Source organism: Monodon monoceros, unplaced genomic scaffold (assembly GCF_005190385.1).
Source record: "Monodon monoceros isolate NGI ecotype Baffin Bay Population unplaced genomic scaffold, NGI_Narwhal_1 Super_Scaffold_16, whole genome shotgun sequence".
Taxonomy (NCBI): Eukaryota; Metazoa; Chordata; class Mammalia; order Artiodactyla; family Monodontidae; genus Monodon; species Monodon monoceros.
This window is the reverse complement of record NW_021703772.1, coordinates 94019413-94037980: the sequence shown is the minus strand read 5'-3', so window position 1 is coordinate 94037980 and position 18568 is coordinate 94019413. Positions and strand designations below refer to the sequence as shown.

At 38.2% G+C, this 18568-nt stretch overlaps 1 protein-coding gene across 1 annotated transcript in view; it reads right to left on the bottom strand.

Annotated features, from left to right (window-relative positions):
- Nucleotides 1–13317, bottom strand: part of MAP3K19 (mitogen-activated protein kinase kinase kinase 19) — a 36465-nt gene extending 23148 nt beyond the window's left edge. The window contains 3 exon segments of the mRNA XM_029225998.1: nt 3110–3206; nt 10198–10316; nt 13299–13317. Of these exon segments, the coding sequence (XP_029081831.1) occupies nt 3110–3206; nt 10198–10316; nt 13299–13317 (235 nt within the window).
- Nucleotides 13318–18568: the final 5251 nt, after the last annotated feature.

The window sequence follows — 18568 nt, the reverse complement described above, 5'->3', positions numbered from 1 at the left end:
TGTTAATGTAAGTGCTAAGTCATTAAAATAAAAATTTAAAATTGGCCTAACCTAATTCATTCAATGAAGAAAAATTATTTTCTCCAGAAAAGTCTTACTTTTCTGTGTTTTCCACTTGTTTTATTTAAATTGATGGGAATCGAGGTTCAAAACATTTTGATAACCTCTCCATGTTTTGATAGTTTCCTAAATCATGATTTTCAACAGAGTTTTTTAAAACTACATTTTCCAGCCTTTTTTGCCACTAGAGTTCAGAAAGCTAACTTGAGACATGGATTCACACGGGTTACATGAGAAAAGATAAGGCGTAGGCATCATTTGCTGACGTGGGTGTCAACAGAGGAGGGAGATTCTGAGGTCAGTGTGGGAGCAGCTCCTGGTTGTGGCTGAAGCAGCGTGACCTGGGCGTCAGTAGCCAGTTTTGAGATGTAGCTCCAAGAATTCTTTCTGACAATCCAACCTGGGGTCTGTTCTTCTCCTTTGGTTTTTCAATGGTCTGTGAACTTTCTAGTATCTTTGAAAACTTCCTTGCTTCTTCACTCAAGTAGAGTAGATTCTGTTATCTACACTTAAGAATTCTGATGATACACAATTAAAAATAAATTAAGCCCAGAAATTTCAGAAAATAGGTTCTTATTCACTCATGAAAAGGGTAATTTTACACGCTCAATTTCCAGTCTATGAGGTTTGCATCTGATATGTTCTGGGAAAATAGCTGATTGAGGAATGCAAGATTTTTATACTAAGGAAAAAGATGAGGGATTTTGCGGGGGGATTTTATTTTACAAGTTACCATCTGTAAAAGCCCATAATAAAGCAAATGTATGCTGCAGGAATACTTAGTTGTTAAAAGACCAGGGGAGTTATCCAAACATTATATAAAGTTTATACATACTTTAGTCAGTGATGCTCCCTTTTTAAAAGAATAATACAATGAACAGATATAAACTAAATGTGCATATCTAGAGGTTCCCTGGTGGCACAGTGGTTAAGAATCTGCCTGCCAATGCAGGAGACATGGGTTCGAGCCCTGGTCCAGGAAGATCCTACATGCCGCGGAGCAACTAAGCCCGTGCGCCACAACTATTGAAGCCCACGTGCCTAGAGCCCGTGCTCCACAAGAGAAGCCACCGCGATGAGAAGCCCGCGCACCGCAACGAAGAGTAGCCCCCGTTCGCCGCAACTAAGGAAAGTCCACATGCAGCAACGAAGACCTAACACAGCCAAAAATAAATAAATAAAATGTTAAAATGTTCATATCTACAACAGAATAGTCACATGGTATGTGCATAAAGTCTTCATAACATGTGCAAGCACTTTAATATTAACAACCCGGAATATGTTATTGGTAGAAATATGTAAATGGGATTTAAAGAGATTTATTGCTATTTAAGATGTATACAATGCACAATAATACCCCACACAGTTTTATTTCAGGCTTTGTGACTTAAAAGAGTAACTAGCTCTAGTGAAGACTCTTATCAACTATGAGAGGAAAATTTAGAAACATAATTGCTTCTTTCAAATGTGTAACCCAAGTTATGAAAGCTTACAACTACAAGGGCCTAGTCGAGATGCTGCATAAGTGTTATGGTTCTTTATGAAAACCTAAAATCTTACAAATCGATTTTAAAAGAATTATAAGCACCTCAAATGGCAAGTCACTTCCAGATGGAGCAGAATAAACACATTATTTTAACCTCTTGGAAGATGATGGGGAACACAATCAGGCTTCTGAGAACTCAGCTTTGAAACCTTTGAAAGTCAAAGGCAGATCACATAGACTGTTTGGAAGGGGATCAGAACTTGTTTATTTTAATTAGGTCTTTCAGGGTTCATGGAGTTAATCATTTCAAATGTTATTAAATTATTCCCCGCCCTCCGCCAGGGGAGAGGAGATACCGAGTGAGTTTGAGAAAGACTGAAGGCTCCCCAGAAGAGGGCAGCATTACATAAGGGGCCAAAGGAGAGAGCAGCTAGGACAGCACTGTGGCATTCAGGGTGGCTGACAGGGATGAGAAAAAAGACATCCAGAGAGCAGCTTCCCTGGAGTGGCAGAAATGCAAATAGGAAAATTATCAGAGAGAGATTGGAGCAGTTCAAATAAACATTTCATTTAAGAAGTTTGTAGGGGGACTTCCCTGGTGGCACAGTGGTTAAGAATCTGCCTGCCAATGCAGGGGACACGGGTTCGAGCCCTGGTCCAGGAAGATCCCACATGCCGTGGAGCAGCTAAGCCCGTGCCACAACTACTGAGCCTGCGCTCTAGAGCCCGCAAGCCACAACTACTGAGCCCACGTGCCACAACTACTGAAGCCTGTGCGCCTAGAGCCTGTGCTCCACAACAAGAGAAGCCACTGCAGTGAGAAGCCCACGCACCGCAAAGAAGAGTAGTCCCCGCTCGCCGCAACTAGAGAAAGTCTGCACGTAGCAACGAAGACTCAGTGCAGCCAAAAATAAACAAATAAATTTATTTTTTAAAAAAAGTTTATAGGCGAATAGATGACAGACAAATGTGATCTCTGTGATGACTATTTTTTGAAGTGAGAATCTGCAAATACTTTGTGATCTGTTCAATGCAAGGACACTTATGAGTAGTACAGGATGACATATTTGGAACGGGCATTGTTCTGGAAAATTCCAGACTTATGACCTCCTAGAATACAAGAGTGCAACTTGGGGCTTTAGTTCTTTGTTCAGGCCCGCAACTCCCCCTCAAGGGAGGAGCTCTGGGATGACAGATAGTGGAGAAATGCTTGGTCCTGGAAGAGAACAGATCCCTGGAGCTGATGGAAGATCCTGAGAGGAAAGAAATGAGGAAAAAGATGTTATTAGACAAAAAAGATAGGAGATGAGGACAGTAGGCTGAGCTGGAGTGGGGTAGAACAAAGAGGAGAGACAGAAGAGGGATGCCCATTTTGGCTGGGCAGATTGACAAAACTCACTGATTCAGGTATGGACCAAAGGATAGGATTATGAGTGATTTTTCTTTTCCTTTGTGCTTGTCTGTGAGTTCAATGTTCCTGCACTGAGGACTACCAAAATTAGGGGGAAAATCCAAATAATCCATGTTATCTTTGTAACCATATCAAGGACAGAAGACAGATACCTTCTGTCCTGGGTTGCCAGTCTAGTCCATCACCACTTGGATCTCCTTTTTCACTAATCAATATGGAATGAGTGCAGACAACATCTTGGTCAAACTCCTGAAATATCATAAAATAGAAACTCAGTTGTTCAATGTAGTACTTGGTTGGCAGAGTGAATGTTGATTTTTTTTCTAGGCTAGAGTTTCACACTGTGGATTCCTTTTAAATCGGATAAAGCATTTACGACTAAAAAAATGGGAAACTATTCGCCTCCAGAGCACGAGGCTCAGACAGACACGGACGTGATTAACTGCATAATCAAAAATGAAGATCAAAGCTGAAATCACTGAGACACAGAGAAATTCAATATTTTCTACTTTATCATGTCCGTGTCCAGGCTGTTAAACTGCCCCAAATTCCATCTGGGTGGGTAACTGGAAAGAATCCTTTGGTCACAGTCCGTGAACAACCCCAAAGGAACATGATCTTTTCCATAATGCCTCCCTGGGGCATCGTTTGTAAATGATGAGGGTAGAAATCCCTGCCCCATATGGAAGCTGCAGATATAACCTTAGACTGAAAGGAGGCAGCAAAGCTGATTAAAGTTTTCACTGTGACAGCTTTTTGATCTAATCGTGGTATGCAACCTCTAAAGCTTTCGTTTTACCCTCTAGAAAATAATGATGCTGAAAAACACGGTTGAGAAACAGCTTGATTTATGAAAAGTACTCCTAACTGTCTAAAGAAGAAATGTTTTCTATTAGAATTTATTCTTGTTGATAGTTTCCTTCATTAGAAGTTGTTGCTGGTGATTTTGCCCTTTTTAATGTCTAGAACAGTGATAGATGCAAGTAGTAGTTAAAATATCCCGTCACAACCTGGATGTTACAAGTGGCTCTCTGGCTTCTGTGATCTGGTTGAACCGCCTACTTAAGGAGACTGTTGGATAAAAAGTCTTTGCCCTAAATGCAGATGTCTGTTGGACAAGCAGGTAGCCTTTATCACCAAACATCATCTGATATTTCATTTATTAATTCCCAAGAGAGCTTGGGAATCTTTTCTTTTTGCTTTGTTCATTTTAATTATCACAGAAAAAAATAAAAATAAAACCCTGCATTTATACTGCCATGAAAATATTTTAGGTGTTCAATTGTAATAACTTAGCAGTACATGATTTTTAAGATTTTTTTTTGATGTGGACCATTTTTAAAGTCTTTATTGAATTATTTTCTTTTTTTTTAATCTTTATTAGAGTATAATTGCTTTATAATGTGTTAATTTCTGCTGTGCACCAAAGTGAATAGGTTATATGTATATATATATCCTCATATCCCCTTCCTCTTGAGCCTCCCTCCCACCCTCCCTATCCCACCCCTCTCAACTGCTCAGTTCATTCATTAGCTGGTCCTTTAAGAAAAGTTGGAAGACACAGAGTGTGGGCACACCTACCTGCCAAACCCATAATGACGACTAGCATTTACACATAAAGTGCCAGACACTGTTGCACCTTTCACATATTAACTAATTTAATCCTCACAACAACTCTAGAGGTAGGAACTATTATTCTCTTTTGTACGTGAGGTCCAGAGAAGTTAAGTAACTTACCCAAGGTCACATAGCTAGCCTATGGTAGAGCCAGGATTCACACCCAGACTCTGTAGTCTGGTTACAGAGGTCTTAACCACTCTGCTTTCTTGTTACCATGAAAAACTTGAAACAGAGTCTCAACAAGAACCAGAAAGAAAGGAATCAATAACAGTGAGCAAAATTAAGAGGAAGAATACTCAAACCTGATTTATAGGTTTTGCACAGGAAAAGATAAAATAAAAGATGTGTGATGCCTACAATCTCCTGACAAAAATTTCTTCCATAGAATAAACTGAAAAACCATAAGTATCACAAACAAAAAGGGTGTAGGGAATAATGTCTACTTTGAAGGTTATCATGGAAATGAAGACAAAAGCAGAAACAGCTCAGAATTTTCTGATTTCTTTTAGAATACTAAATATGAATGACTTTAAGGATTGCTTGGGTGCTACAAGGAGGAAAATTAAAATAATGACACTCAGTTGTGAGTGAAGGAGAGAAAATGTTAGAATAGCACACCCCAAACATACATGGAGTTCGTAAACCATTGACAGTGATGCAGGAGGTGACAACAGACTAGATAGAGGGCATAACATTCTAATCTGTAAACAACAGAATGCCAACCACACAGAAAAGAGGCATAGAAATCATACGTAATTAAATTTAGAAAGATGATTCTCCTTAGATGAAAAGAGATTGGGAGAGGGTATAAAGAGCCTCTCAGGAGCAATCCTACAAGCAAGGCAGCTGCTTATATTTGTAAACTATAAAAACCTATTACAGACAACCCAAAAGAAAAGCAAGCTTTCATTCGAAGGAAAGAAGTAAAGAGTGACCTTGGGTTTTGCAATTTAAGCACTAGAGAAAGCACTGAGAAGAAGAGGCAAATTCAATAGTGAGAGTCTATTTCTCCTTCAGAAATGAGTTCAGTTATTTCAACCATAATAAGAAAAATATAGAGTGAAAGTTCAGAAAATGTTTTGCATGAAAAAATATACTAATATGAAAGGATTTTTAGTCTTTTTAAGAAAGAAAGTTCCTAACTATACCACAAAAAAAAAAAGTAAATGAGTTTTTGTTTATCAATTTCTGATGCATGACACACATTTTAAAGATTGGTCTCTAGGTATTTTATTCCAATTACTATGTAATATTAGTAATCAAAAACAATACAACCTTCAATGTTGGGACAAAGCCTACTACACAGCAAGGTTTCTAAGCCTCGCTGCTACTGACATTTGGGGCTGGGTGATTCTTTGCTGTGGAAAGGCTGCCCTGCGCACTGTAGGATGTTTAGCAGCATCCCTGACCTCTACCCACTGGATGCCAGCAGCACTTCTGCCCCGGTTGTGACACCAAAAATGTCTCTAAGCCTTGCTAACTGCCTCCTGAGGGGTAAAATCACCCCCTTTTGACAACCACTGTACTAAAGCAACTTTGGTGAGAAGCAGGCTAACCTCTTTAGAAAAGTTACAAATGCACAATAGTAAAATATTCAAATAGTATTAAAAATAAATGTTTCCATTCTACCTCATCCCATCCCATGCCCCAGAGGAGTTGGGATTTAACCATTTCCGTATTTTAATTTTTAATTAGTTTTCATTGTTATCTAACTTATACATTTTTTAGAAGTCAAATAATGGTTAAAAACAAAAACTTATAACAAAAAAGGTCATCAGTTACCTTCCCCACTCTTTCCCCCAGAGGCAGCCAGTTCCAGCCTTTTAAGTGTTTCTTTTGGTATCTTCTTCCATATCTCTAGATAATGTACTTATCCTGCTGTCACTAAAGTGATATATTACCTACTGGCTTCTTATTATTGCAGTTGACAATTTAATATTCTTATACTTTGCCTCTATCTTCCCAGTAAATTCACCCTCTTTTTCTTGTTAAATCAATAGGCAAAGTTCAAATTATGATTATTTGAGTATTGTACTATACTGTATGTATTGCACTGTAGTAGTGCAATAGTAGTGTAGTATGTTTATACTTTCCTGAGTAGCTTCCTGCACAAAACCCAAAACCCCCATTTTTATTTCATTCACAATTTAATTTAATATTTAATTCCTTTTCTTATATTTTTTAACTCAAATCTTCCAAACATCCTGTGGTCTTTTCACTTGGTTAAGTATATCAGATAATATATCAGTTCCATCTTCTTCCTGGAAATCTCCATTATCCTGTTCTCCCTCACTCCTCCCATCCCCCAAGGATCAGAGCTCTTTGTTCTCTAGACTTCATACGTGGCTGAAGTCCTGGGACTTGCTTTCTGCTTTATACCAAGGATACCCTCCTCTCTTGTGTTAGGTTTCAGATCCCCTGAATCATGGATCCAATTTTCCCCTCCATTTTTATCTTATTTCGTTAATTTAACAGAGCACATAGTAGCTTCCTTAAAAGGTGTATGAAATGTAAAATGTTTGAGCATTTGTGTGTCTGAAAAATGTCTTTATGCAACCCTAATACTTGACTTATAGTTTGTCTGGATATAAAATCCTAGGTTGAAAACCATATTTTTTCTCAGATATTTGAAGGCATACCCCTTCCCTTTAATTCATTTTTAAGTATAGCATACATTCAGAAAAGTGCACATATCATAAGTGTATAGACTAGTGAATGTTTATAAACTGAACACACTCATGTAACCAGGACCCGGATCAAGTAAAAGACTTCTTAGATGTAAAAATCAAGACGAGTAAAGGAAAAAGTAGGTACACTGGTTTTCATCAAAATTAAAAACTTCTGTTTGATAAAGGAATTGTCAAAAAGGTGAAAAAGTGCTTCCCTGGTGGCACAGTGGTTGAGAGTCTGCCTGCCAATGCAGGGGACACGGGTTCGTGCCCCAGTCCGGGAAGATCCCACATGTCGCGGAGCGGCTGGGCCTGTGAGCCATGGCCGCTGAGCCTGCGCGTCCGGAGCCTGTACTCTGCAATGGGAGGGGCCACAACAGTGAGAGGCCCGCGTACCGCAAAAAAAAAAAGGTGAAAAAACCTCCAAGTTTTTCTTATTGGCTACCAGAAAATATCTGCGAGTCACACATCATTCAAAATATATAAAGAATTCTCTAAACCCAACGATAAGAAAACAAACAATTCAATCAGAAAACGGACAAAATATTTGAACAATTTATGCTGATGGCAAATAAATTTTTTTTTTATTATTTTATTTTATTTTTTTTTGTGGTACACGGGCCTCTCACTGTTGTGGCCTCTTCCGTTGCGGAGCACAGGCTCTGGACGCGCAGGCTCAGCGGCCATGGCTCACGGGCCCAGCCGCTGCGCGGCACGTGGGATCTTCCCGGACCGGGGCACGAACTCGTGTCCCCTGCATCGGCAGGCGGACTCTCAACCACTGCGCCACCAGGGAAGCCCGCAAATAAATTTTTTTTAAATGTTCAACATTGGTAATTAGGGAAATGCAAATTAAAACCACAATGAGATAACACCATATACTTATTTTGGTTTAAATTTTTAAAAATGGTTAAAATAGAAAATACTGATAGAACCAAATGCTGGCAAGGGTGTAGAGAAACTGGACGTCTCATTTATTGCTGGTGGGAATATAAAATGGTAGAGCCACTCTGGAAAATTGTTTGGCAGTTTTTAAAAAAACTAAACATACATTTACCAAATGACCCACTAATTGGACTCCTGGGCGTGTATCCTAGAGAAATGAAAACATAAGTCACGCAAAAATTTATACATGAATGTTCATAGTAGCTTTATTTGTAATAGCCCCAAACTAGAGACAACCCAAATGTCTTTCAACAAGTGAATGGCTAAAAAACTGTGAAACAAAATATAATTGTAATAGAATACTACTTAGCAATAGAAAAACTATTGGTACACACAACAGCTTGGCTCTATCTCAAGAGCATTATGCTGAGTTGAAAAAGCAATCTTAAAAGTTCACATGTATGATAATTTCATTTATATGACATTTGTGAAATTACAAAATTATACAGTTGGAGAATAGATCAGTGGTTGCCAGGAGTTAGCAGGGAGGATGTGGCAGTAAAGAGAGGAGTAAGAGGGCGTTCCTTTGTGGAGACAGACCAGTTTTGTATCTTGATCATGATAATACAGGGGATAAAATGTCATAGAACTGTACACACAGGCACACGAAAACAGAAGAAGAAAAAGGAATGCATTCAAAGACTAGTGAAATCCAAGTAAGGTCTGTAGTCTAGTTCCTTGTAGTGTGTCAATATCAGTTTCCTAGTTTTGACAATCAGCTATAGTTATGATGATAATTCCAATTGGTGGTAGCTTGTGAAGGTTATACAGCACCTCTCTGTACTATTCTTACAAGTTCTTGTGAATCTATACTTATTTCAAACTAATTTTTTTTTTGTCCTGGTACGCGGGCCTCTCACTGTTGTGGCCTCTCGTGTTGCGGAGCACAGGCTCCAGACGCGCAGGCTCAGTGGCCATGGCTCACGGGCCCAGCCTCTCTGCGCACGCGCGGCACATGGAATCTTGCCGGACCGGGGCACGAATCCGTGTCCCCTGCATCAGAAGGTGGACTCTCAACCACTGTGCCACCAGGGAAGCCCTCAAACTAATTTTTTACTCAAATTTTTGTTTTTTGTCTTCTTGTTATTTGGGGATGATTTTTGGAAGGAGAAAGGGACTGAAAGATCTTACTCCACCATCTCCAAAACTCTTCGTATTGTTTATACATATTATAGTACATACCTCATTACCTTTTAGAAATAGACAATTTTGTGGTCATATTCTTTATTACCAATAAAATATAGGGTAGGAATTTCTCTTTTTTTGGTTGGGATCGAATCCAGGTCCCCACGGTGAAAGCACCGAATCCTAACCACTGGACGGCCAGGGAATTCCCATAGAGTAGTAATATTTTTGACAGTTTGGGCTATGTTAAATTTTATAAAAATTCAAAAGGTACACATGAGTATACCTTTTAAAGTTTTTCTCCAATTCTGTTCCTTTAGGTAACCACTTTACCAGTTTACTGTACCTCTTGGGAATCATTCCATAATTTTCCATGGGCACGATGTTTGTTACCACTACTGCTATTATACTTTATGGAGTCATTCATCATGGGCAGGGGGTGATGACCAGGGCCAAGAGGAGGTACCTCCTTTGTCGTACCCTGTGATGGATTTGACATGATCAGAATAATGATTTTCTCCTTTTCCACATTAACATACATAAAGACAAGCTACATTTTACTATTTAGTATGGATTCAACTGCAGTAATATTCTGTGGTATTCCATACACACACAAACACACACACACACACACACACACACACAGTGCATGAGACTCAGAGTTGACTAACTCATTACTGCCTTGAGATTAAACTCATGATAGACTCTCATTAATTGTACTTTAAGTTTCTTTATAATCACATTTAAATCTATAATTATAATATATGATTGTTATAAATATTCAAGCAACACAAATGAAGTAGATGTAAATACAGTTAAGTGTAGATGGAGTAGCTTATCCATTTTTCTGTTACTTTGTTTTTTTAAAGAGAGTTTCTTACCTCCCTGCTGCTGATGCTTTGCAAGATTATATTTTGGTTTTTAGTGACTGTCATCATATCAGTTGGAGAAGAGTTTGTATCATGACAAATGTCAAGCAATGATTCAGCATGTCTTTCTGCCAAAAGAAACATAATAATGTGTTTTGATGAGATGCATCTCCAGCAGTTTCACAGCAAGATCTAGCTCTAGGTTCTAAAATCAGTTCCATTTTGTCTAAGATTTTCTTGAAATAGTGGACTGGGATCCTGATGAAGCTTCAGGGCCACAATTTTCACAACAAGAGTCCACCTAGAGGGGTGGGATAGGGAGGGTGGGAAGGAGGGGGACACAAGAGGGAAGAGATATGGGAACATATGTATATGTATAACTGATTCACTTTGTTATAAAGCAGAAACTAACACACCATTGTAAAGCAATTATACTCCGATAAAGATGTTAAAAAAAAAAAAAAGAAAAATAAGGAAAGAGAAATTATTATCATACAGACAGGAAGGTGATGGATGGTAAAGTAAAAACATACAAAAATGTTTGTCATTAATATTAAGTGGAAATATAGAAGATAACATAGAAAATAGATTAAAGATATAAATATGTGAAAAATATGCATGTAAATGGACAAAAATCAAAAGAAAACATGGAAAATGTTTATGTGTTATTAAGATTATGACAATTATTAAACATTTAAAATTTATTTTAATGTAATAACAAAATAAAGGAAGGAAATAAAAATTGTCCTTAATTAAAAAAAAAAAAAGAGTCCACAGGATGAATGGGGTTTTGTCGGTTTATTTTTAAAAATGGGCAAAAGTTTCAAGCACACTTCCTGTCCAGCACTTGAAGCCACATTAAACTAATAAAGTTCTAAACACCAAACAGTGAATTTCCAGTTAGTTCCTGGGGGACATTGCTCTCATATTCATCCCTCTCCTGCCAACATGACTTCTTCAAATAAGCACAGGCTCGTCCATGAAAACTCCCTCTTGCAATCGTTCTTCCATTTATTCTAATAACTGAAACAAATTTGAACGAGTGATCTATATTCATATCCTCCATTTCTTCACCATATCCTCTTTCTTTACTCTTTGCAACCTGTCTTCTGCCTCTATCCTGCCATTGAAACTCTCACTTCCTTATCACATCTGCTTTGTAACCTCTTTTCCAATTTGACGTTGTTTCCCACTCCTTCCTTCTTGTAACTCTCTCCCAATTCTCCTCCCTTTCTCATTCCCCAGAGTCTCTATGTGCACAGCTCTCTCTAACTGTGGGCGCACCTCCTCTGTTCAGCCCCTGCAATTTTCTTACCATCATCAGTACTTTAGTGATCTTACCTACTCTCAGGTCCTCACAATCTCCTTGTAGAGAACTCCCAAAAGAATGTATCAACCCATCCATTCCCACAAGCCCTGTCCTACAGAAAATTGCTACTTTGAACATCCTAAGTTTCCATCAAATGTAGTGTTTTACAACTCATTACCTTCAACATCCTCACAAAACCAAAGTGTTCTCCTATTTTGTTGATTGTATTTCTATCTCCCCACTTCCTAGGGCTGAAACTTTGGAATCATGTCTAACTCAACTCCCTCAACCCTCGTCTCTGTGTCTCCTCTATCAATGTTACAATACTAAATTCTGTGAATTCTTTCACAATCTCTTAGACTCACCATACCCAGCACTTCTCAGGACCACTACACACCATGACCAAAGACTCTTCTCCTGGTTCTTATAACTGTACACAGGTACTTCTGTAGTTTCTTAAGAGGGCTTTCCTGGTATGAGTCTCTTCCTTCAAATACATCCAACACAATGACAGGTTAAGTTTCCTAAAACATGACTTTCATCATTACCCAGCTTAAAATTCTTTAGTGACTCTATTTTATTGGGAAAAAAAAATGTCCTTCAGGCTGACATTTAATGAGTCCTCAATGGACCCAGTTTCTTTCTTTCTTTTTTTTTCCTAATAAATTTATTTATTTTATTTATTTATTTTTGGCTGCTGTGGGTCTTCATTGCTGCGTGCAGGCTTTCTCTAGTTGCGGTGAGCGGGGGCTACTCTTCTCTTCATTATGGCCCGCGGACTTCTCATTGCGGTGGCTTCTCTTGTTGCGGAGCACAGGCTCTAGGCACGCGGACTTCCGTAGTTGCGGCTCGTGGGCTATAGAGCACAGGCTCAGTAGTTGTGGCGCACGGGTTAGTTGCTCCGTGACGTGTGGGATCTTCCTGGACCAGGGCTCGAACCCGTGTCCCCTGCATTGGCAGGCGGATTCTTAGCCACTGTGCCACCGGGGAAGTCCCTGGACCCAGTTTCTTTATGTATCTAATCTTCTGTATTCCTTTTTTCTGACATGAACTGTTGGTTCTAGTCTCCCATTTGCTCCTGGGATAAGCCATGCTCACTTACAGCATGATGCCTCTGCTCCACAAAATCAAATCTCATCATTTTTTAAGGACCAGATTGAGGCTCACCTCTTCCATGAAACCTCCCTGGGGATAACCTTTTTCCCTGCCAAGAAGCTTCCCAAAAAAAGCCAATCAAACAATAAAGTCAAGCAGCTTTCACAGTCACATGTGGTTCAGTGGCACTTTTTCTATTACACTTTTCTCTGTGGCTGTTTTTTTTGTCCTGCTCAGACTATATCTCTCTGCCTATATCACACCTTCTCTCTTCTTCTCTTCCTTCCTATCTTATCCAGCATTTGAGAACCACTGTAAGTCCTTCTTCCCCTTTCAAGTTTACAACAAGCTCTTTCTCCTCTGACTTACATGATGTGTCCCTGACTGTACTGAACACTTTCAAAAGTTTGGACCATGTCTTAGGCTTCTTTGCCTGCCTCAGAGTATCTAGTTTTGGGTCTTGTACAAAGTTCCTGCTCAATAAATAGTTGTTCACTTGATTTCTTTTTTAAAAATTTTATTGAAGTATCATTGATTTACAATGTTGTGTTAATTTCTACTGTACAGCAACGTGATTCATTTACACATATATACACATTTAGTTTGATTTCTTTAAACGGATCCATCAAATCCATGTAGAAAAAGAAAGATTTCTAATAGGGCTTTTGTAGTTAGAGAATTTTGAAAGTGGAATAGAAATATTTATCTGGTTTTGGCATAGAATTCATTAGAATGTCCAATAACTGCTGTTTCCTGAAACTTCCTATTTGTGACACATAATGTATTGCTGATTTTCCACTAAAATCACAGAGTTTAGGATCTCTAGGAAGAATAGAATCAACATCAAAGATTATTTAGTTCAATCTATTGAAAAAGAAAACCATTGACATGAAATAAATAAAAGTAATTTTATATAGTTTGGGGATAACAATAATGACTTCAAAATGTATGCGAGAGAGTGACAAATTTTCAAGATTTTTAAATGAGAAGATTATGCTGTATATCTTATGCCTCTCCCATTCTAAAAACCTTCTAAGGCAGAAAATTTCCAACTTTGGACAAGAAGTTTCATAATTCTTTAATAATGCCTAAATCAAGTAAAGATAAAAAACATTTAAAAAAATTTTTTGCGGCATGTGGGATCTTCCTGGACCGGGGCACGAACCCGTGTCCCCTGCATCGGCAGGCGGACTCTCAACCACTGCGCCACAAGGGAAGCCCCCAAAATTTTTATTTATTTAAATATTTTTGGCTTTGTTCGGTCTTCGTTTCTGTGCGAGGGCTTTCTCTAGTTGTGGCAAGTGGGGCCACCCCTCATCGCGGTGCACGGGCCTCTCACTATCACAGCCTCTCTTGTTGCAGAGTACAGGCTCCAGACGCGCAGGCTCAGTGGTTGTGGCTCACTGGCCGACTTGCTCTGCGGCATGCGGGATCTTCCCAGACCAGGGCTTGAACCCATGTCCCCTGCATTGACCGGCAGATTCTCAACCCCAGCGCCACCAGGGAAGCCCTAAAAAACATCTTGATTAACTGTTGTCTTATCACTGCGACATAGCTGACTTGATTGTTTTTTTTCTTTCCAATGGTTTAGTTAATTGCTTAGTCTTGATATTTCTTTTTCCTAATGCTAACAGCTAGCTCTTTTATCATTCAAAATAGTAGAATGGCCTAGCATCTCACTTTGAAATTAAACTGATATGCTTATTTCACAGGCTTTTGGTTGAATGGAGTGATTGTATCATAAAATCTTTCTCTGCGTGATTTTTTCATTCCTCTTTGCCTTGCCCTGTGACTGTGAAGCCCAACTGACTGGTCTTAGGGCTCCTTGAATCAGCACAAATCTCCTCTCTCTGCTGTACTGGATCCTAGAATTAGACATGAGCTCAGAGAGGTCCAAAGGGTAAATGATAGGAACTCTTATTAACAGATTATGGTGAGAGAAACAATGACTAAACTCGCTTCACTAGTCACATTCTGGGACCAGGAGCGAATTGATCATGGTTTCCAACCTAACACCTTTGAATTAGAATCTCTTTATTGCTATGGGACAGGGTAATGTTTTATGATCTGCAACAATATTCTTATGAACTTTTCTCCATCAAAAGTCATGATTCAAAAGAGTTAGCATGGGACCAAGAATCGATGGACTGCCACTACCTTGATATGTGGCCTTAAGCAAGTCATTTATCTTGTTCAGACCTTGTTTTGCTCATCTGCCTTAATTAGTGTTTCTTCACGTGGTGTCCTTTGATCTCCAGTATTCTGGACCCCACTCCAGGCCTACTAAACACCATCTCTGGGGTGATGTCCAGTAATCTCCATTTTTAACAATCTCTTCAGCTGTTGTTTAACGCTAAAGTTTGACGTAGCTTCAGACTTCCATCTTCATCCTATTATACTAATTGATCCTTTCACAATAGATCATGTTCTTGACTATACTTTTGTTCTGGAAGTTTCATCTTCCTTTTTTATTCCCAAAACAAAATTCATGTGAAATACTGAGAAAGAACTTTGGCCATCTTTTCTTATTTGATGACAAGATAAATAGGTAGCAAACAGAATTAGGAAACTGCAATTCTGACATGAAAGACTATTTATTAACCCTCTAATTTTTAAAAGAAATTGTTTACATCTCCTATCCTAAAAGAGCAGGCTGACATGTAATCTTTAGATAACTGTAAATCATTACTATAAATTGTTTTTGATAATTGACAATGCTTTCTGCAATAATTAGTAACATTTGGGGGGGTAGGGAGCTGTATACTCAAGAATTATTTGACATTCCCAGGAAGTACCAAAAGAGTAAGTATTTAAACAAGTAAAACAAAGGACCAATATCATAAGAATAATAGATAGCAACCTCTAACATCTGTACATCACTTTGCAACTTCGAAGTCCCTTTTGTGACCATGCATATGCGTTTCATATATATATATATATATATATATATATATACATTATATATATTATATATATACAGCATTTAATATATATTCACTATATATTTATATATATATAAAGAATTATATATATATAGCAATCTATACGTCTAGGTTTGCAAATGACTTTGTAAGTAACAATGGCAGAGACCCCCTTCCTTGGGTGCTGACTGACCACTTATACTCACGCGTGATGCCTGAGGAGCTCAGACAGAACCTCCGCATTTCTACAGAGGGTTAACATATCAAGACTCTCAAACAGGTCCACATCTCTCACAGCCAGCATCAGAGGGGTGAAGCCATGTTGGTTTGGGAAATTTATATCTAGGAACTCTTCAGATGCCTTTATTTTTATTTACTTATTTTTTAACATCTTTATTGGAGCATAATTGCTTTACAATGGTGTGTTAGCTTCCGCTTTTCAGATGCCTTTAAAAACATGAAACTTTATTTCTGTTACGTCTTTACTGCATATCTCTTAATACTAATCTTTGCATTTTCATTGTTTGGCCAAATTCTCAACTTTAAGACATTCTTCCTCAATATCTTGAGAGGGAACTGATTAACTGAAAGAACACAGGCCTGAGAGACAGACAGATCTCTGTTTGAACTTGAACTCCTTAAATTGGTTATTTAACCTCCCTGACAGGGTTATATCAAGGACAGTCTGTTAGAAGTTGATCAAATCACCCTGATGAAATAAGGGACCCCTAGTTAAATAATGAATACTTTTCATCTGGGACATAATCATACTAAAAAATTATTTGGTATTTATCTGAAATTCAAATTTAAATGAGTGTCCTGTATTTTTTTTTTTTGAGTGTCCTGTATTTTTATTTGCAAAATCTTGCAACCCTATACACTGAACTTCAGGGGCTTCAGCTGCAAAGTGGGAATAATAGTGTTTTCCCTGCAGGGTTGTTTTGATGATTGGAGATAGATAGAATATGAAAAGCACTGAGAAGAGTGTTTGCTTCATGCACAGTAAACATTCGTGGAATGAATGAATGATTTACAATTACAAGGTAGCTTATTTAACAGTATTTATATAGTCAAATGGATGTGAATATATAGATGTTATATGTTTTTTTAATGAAAGTAAAATTTAATTTGGATAATTCAGAACTGAGAAGCTACTGGAAGGCCAAATTATCCAAATTGTTTATTTTCTAGACCAAAGTAACTCATGAATTTCCATCTCTATTTCACTTTATGCCACGTCAATACAGTCGGTGTCTCTACCCCAGTTTCTCCAGGGACAGACTGGAGATAATGATATTACCTCAGAGGGGTGCTGTGGGAATTAATCAGTTATTATTTTTTTAATCTCTGAAAAGAAACCACTTCTTATACCAATGTTTATTATTAGTTAGAACTAACATGAAAGTTTTGAGCTGAGAATAGTTTTCCAATAGCACAGTAATTTGAGGATCTGTTGATTAAGCTCTGGATCCAGTTACAGGTACCAGTTTTTTAAAACTTAGAGGCTTACCTTGAGGAGTGAAAAATGTGGTTATGAAAACAGACATTGTCCCACTACTGGGCATATACCCTGAGAAAGCCATAATTCAAAAAAAGCCATGTACCAAAATGTTCATTGCAGCTCTATTTACAATAGCCAGGACATGGAAGCAACCTAAGTGTCCATCAACAGATGAATGGATAAAGAAGATGTGGCACATATATACAACAGAATATTACTCAGCCATAAAAAGAAACGAAATTGAGCTATTTGTAATGAGGTGGATAGACCTAGAGTCTGTCATACAGAGTGAAGTAAGTCAGAAAGAGAAAAACAAATACCGTATGCTAACACATATATATGGAATCTAAAAAAGAGAAAATGGTCAGAAGAACCTAGGGGTAAGATGGGAATAAAGATGTAAAGATGCAGACCTACTAGAGAATGGACTTGAGTATACGGGGAGGGGGAAGGGTAAGCTGGAACAAAGTGAGAGAGTGGCATGGACATATATACACTACCAAACATAAAATAGATAGCTAGTGGGAAGCAGCCACATAGCACAGGGAGATCAGCTTGGTGCTTTGTGACCACCTACACAGGTGGGATAGGGAGGGTGTGAGGGAGGGAGATGCAAGAGGGAAGAGATATGGGAACATATGTATAACTGATTCACTTTGTTATAAAGCAGAAACTGACACACCATTGTAAAGCAATTATACTCTAATAAAAACGTTTAAAAAATATATATATATATATGGTGATGGAGCTAACAGATTAAAAAAAAGAAAACAGACATTGAATGACAGCAACAACTGTTGAAAATACCATTAAAATAAAATTTAGTGTCTTCCAAAAATATTTCTAAACTTCAGTTTATGATGTATGGCAATTTTAGACTATCGTTTAGTACAACAAAATAAGTTAGAGTCCTTTGGATTTTGTTGTCTGTTTCCTTGAACTCTAGGTGACCAGAATATCTTTCACTTTTTCTTTATCTGTGTCTCTACCATAAGGGAATAGAAGAAACTTTCCTCGCAGCAATTGATTTTCTTTCAGTTGGAAAGTTATGTGATCTGACATTACCTCTGAAGGTAAATGCCAAGAGTAGGCAGTTGCCATTTACCAGTAATTAATGTCCTTGATTATGCATGTGGTTTTGCAAGTTACTTTGGGAAAGGGTCTCTATGGCCAGAAAATCTAAATAAGAAGATCAATACCCTAAAAAGACAGCATGTAAAAATGTATTCTCTTAGCATTTAAAAATGTATTCTCTTAACTTTAATCACAACTAAATATTATGCAAAGCATAGGCTCTCTGATTCCCTTTTCAAGATAAAGATAATAACTGCAAACGGTCCGAAGGGAGCTAAACAGCAATCGTACAAATGGCAATGATGTCAAGGGAACACCTGTGAGCAAGTTGACAGTGGTTCTCCAGGGGCATCCTTGGGAGCACATCATTTCCCAGGGGTGCCACATGACTTCTTCTCACATCCAGCCGGAAGAAGGTGTAAATAGGCTGCTGCTGTGTTCTTTTATTATTTTGTTTTCCACCCCAAGTGTCCAATTTAATTC